Source organism: Trichomycterus rosablanca, chromosome 22 (assembly GCF_030014385.1).
Source record: "Trichomycterus rosablanca isolate fTriRos1 chromosome 22, fTriRos1.hap1, whole genome shotgun sequence".
Lineage (NCBI taxonomy): Eukaryota > Metazoa > Chordata > Actinopteri > Siluriformes > Trichomycteridae > Trichomycterus > Trichomycterus rosablanca.
The window spans coordinates 202501-205000 of NC_086009.1; the positions used below are offsets into that span (position 1 = coordinate 202501).

The 2500-nt window shown below is 40.2% G+C and overlaps 1 protein-coding gene across 1 annotated transcript in view; it reads left to right on the top strand.

Annotated features, from left to right (window-relative positions):
* smim22 (small integral membrane protein 22) overlaps nucleotides 1–2500 on the top strand; it is a 2654-nt gene that overhangs the window by 125 nt on the left and 29 nt on the right. Inside the window, exons 2-5 of the mRNA XM_063018784.1 lie at nucleotides 699–775; nucleotides 1512–1657; nucleotides 1860–1930; nucleotides 2035–2500. The exon at nucleotides 2035–2500 is cut by the window's right edge and continues 29 nt beyond it. Coding sequence (XP_062874854.1) covers nucleotides 708–775; nucleotides 1512–1657; nucleotides 1860–1930; nucleotides 2035–2082 — 333 coding nt within the window. The 5' untranslated portion in view covers nucleotides 699–707 and the 3' untranslated portion in view covers nucleotides 2083–2500. The remainder of the gene's footprint in view (nucleotides 1–698; nucleotides 776–1511; nucleotides 1658–1859; nucleotides 1931–2034) is intronic.

Below are 2500 nucleotides of genomic sequence, written 5' to 3' on the forward strand. Positions count from 1 at the left end.
AATGTTATTTTGCACATACATAAAAATAACGCACACACGATTAAGACAAGAGTACAGAGGAATATGAAATAGTAAAATAAAGATGTGCTTTAGATCGTTTACATCAGATATAAAACAAACACAATAATGTGTATAGATTCAAAAGTAAATGTAGGTTGAAGAGAAAAGAGAACATTCATTTGGATTTAGTTGGATGAATTCATGGCATTTATTCTGTGAATTTATACTGTATGAAATGATATACCAGTCCAAAACCATGAGCACATTTTGGAACGTGTTTGTGGAGATTCGCGTCCATGCAGTACTGTACATTATTATTATTATTATTTAAAATACATTTATAATAAAATACAAACGTGAGAGGATGGGGCGGGCTTCATCGAAAAACGGGTGGGAAAACGAAAAGCTTTCAAAACAAACTCCACGTCAACAGTCAGATGTTTAACTTTGACGTGAAGAAGAAGCGCAGCGCCGCCTGGCGGACACAGAGCGTTACTGCAGGCGCTTCATGTATAGTGTTAGAGCATCACATCACTCATCCTCAATACAGATTCTGATGAATGTTTAATAAACATGCAGTTTAAACACATTTATAATATCTATCATTAATAAATGTCTTTATTATATTTGTATTTATAATAAATGAACAAAATTAGATTTTAATAAACTGAAGTTGCTTTTCCATGACGCGGTTGAAGCTGGTGCGCATGCGCGGACAGGTGTGTTTGTGCAACAGGTGCTACCCGGAAATCAGAGCGATAAATAAAATACGCAGGTGAGTCTCCACCGTTTACCTTTTATATTTTTACACAATAAATAAATAAGTAAATAAATGAAATGTTGGAGAGGATGAAATTATTCTGTTCTGATTTGTAGACGGACTGAATTCTGTCATTAATAAACGTGTATTAATGCAGCCCTGAAGAATCACAACTGAACTAAAATTAATATCTACATAGAATTATAACTTATATATAATTCTATAATCAGTGTGTAAATAATACTAACCTTTAAATATTGTAGTGTTTAAATATGAACGTTTCATGTCGCATAAACATCAAACACAAGATTTTATATTTAATTCTATTAGATTTATAAGAATCAGAGTTATAATAATCTGAACTGTAGAATTATTTTAGCATTAAATTCTTCAGGATGATTTAAATCTTCTATACAAACCGAAACTGTTTACAAGTCCAGCATGTAAACTCAGCGGCCACTTTATTAGGGACACCTGTATGTACTGCACACACCTCATGTAGTGATGGTGTATAAAACCCTACAGACCCAGATCAGGAGGTTCAGTTCAGCTTCACATCAAACATCAGATCTGAGGGACTCTGGGTGGTTCATGGTTGTTGGACTGGAGTTTATACAGAATCATACAGAACATCCAGTAAGTGGAAGTTCGACAGAGGTGGGAGGAGATGATCAGACAGGTTCCAGCTCACAGGGTCACATAAATAATCTCTCGATGGTCCTGATCTCATTCGGTCTCGTTTTGATTTCAGTCTGATCTCAGTGACGATGGATCAGAAGAACCTGCAGCAGGAGTTCCAGAACCAGCTGGTGGACGTTTTCAGTCGGATGCAGTCCAAGCAGCTCTTCCAGTCCGACTGGGACGTCGCCTCCTTCGCCCTCTTCTTCATCTTCATCGGTACGTTGGGGCGGTCTGAATAATTCCTAATTGCTGCTCAGCCGTACCGGTGCTGCTCTCCGTGTGTCTCTGACAGGCGAAAAAAGCGTTTGGTTGTTTCAATCGTCTCAGAGACGGAGTCACACAGAGAGCAGCATCGGCAGGGAACTGGATACGACCCGTTTTCAGCCGCGTTCCTCATGCCGTGTTCTGGTTCCCTCAGGTATGGTTCTGCTCCTGGTGATTCTGGTTCTGATCCGATGCTGTTGCTGCTGCTGCCACTGTGATGACGGGGTACGTCCACATTTCATCCACATTAAAAAAACATCAATGGACATGAAGTTCAGTCTCTGATTCGTCTTCGTTCTTTGTTTTTGTGGGGTTTTTTTTACTTCCAGCCCAAACACCACAAAGTGGGCGTCGACAACATGGCGCTGGAACCGTGACGCCCGGGATCAGCAGGATTTGTTTCACCCGCAGCATGCTTTAATCAGATCATCAAATCGATCCGATACTTTCCCGTCTGATCTACGCTGAGCTTTAGAGACGAACCCCGGTGTGAATGCCCGTCCTCGTCCTCTTAATTTTAAGCCGTGTTTCATCTTCTCCTGAGTTTTATTATATTTATGTGAATTTTAATTAAAAGTAGCTCAGCGGGGTGTAAATATGATCATGTTTTAATTATTTATTTAATCAAACACCAGGAACTGTTAAAGGAACTAAGGGGGGAACTAAAGGAGGGATGGAGGGATGGAGGGAGGAACCCGAGAAAGGAACCGTGGGAGGAACTGAGGGAGGAACTGTGGGAACTGAACTGTAGGTGTGAAGGTCCTGGAGGACAAAAATGACCCGACTGTAAGGATT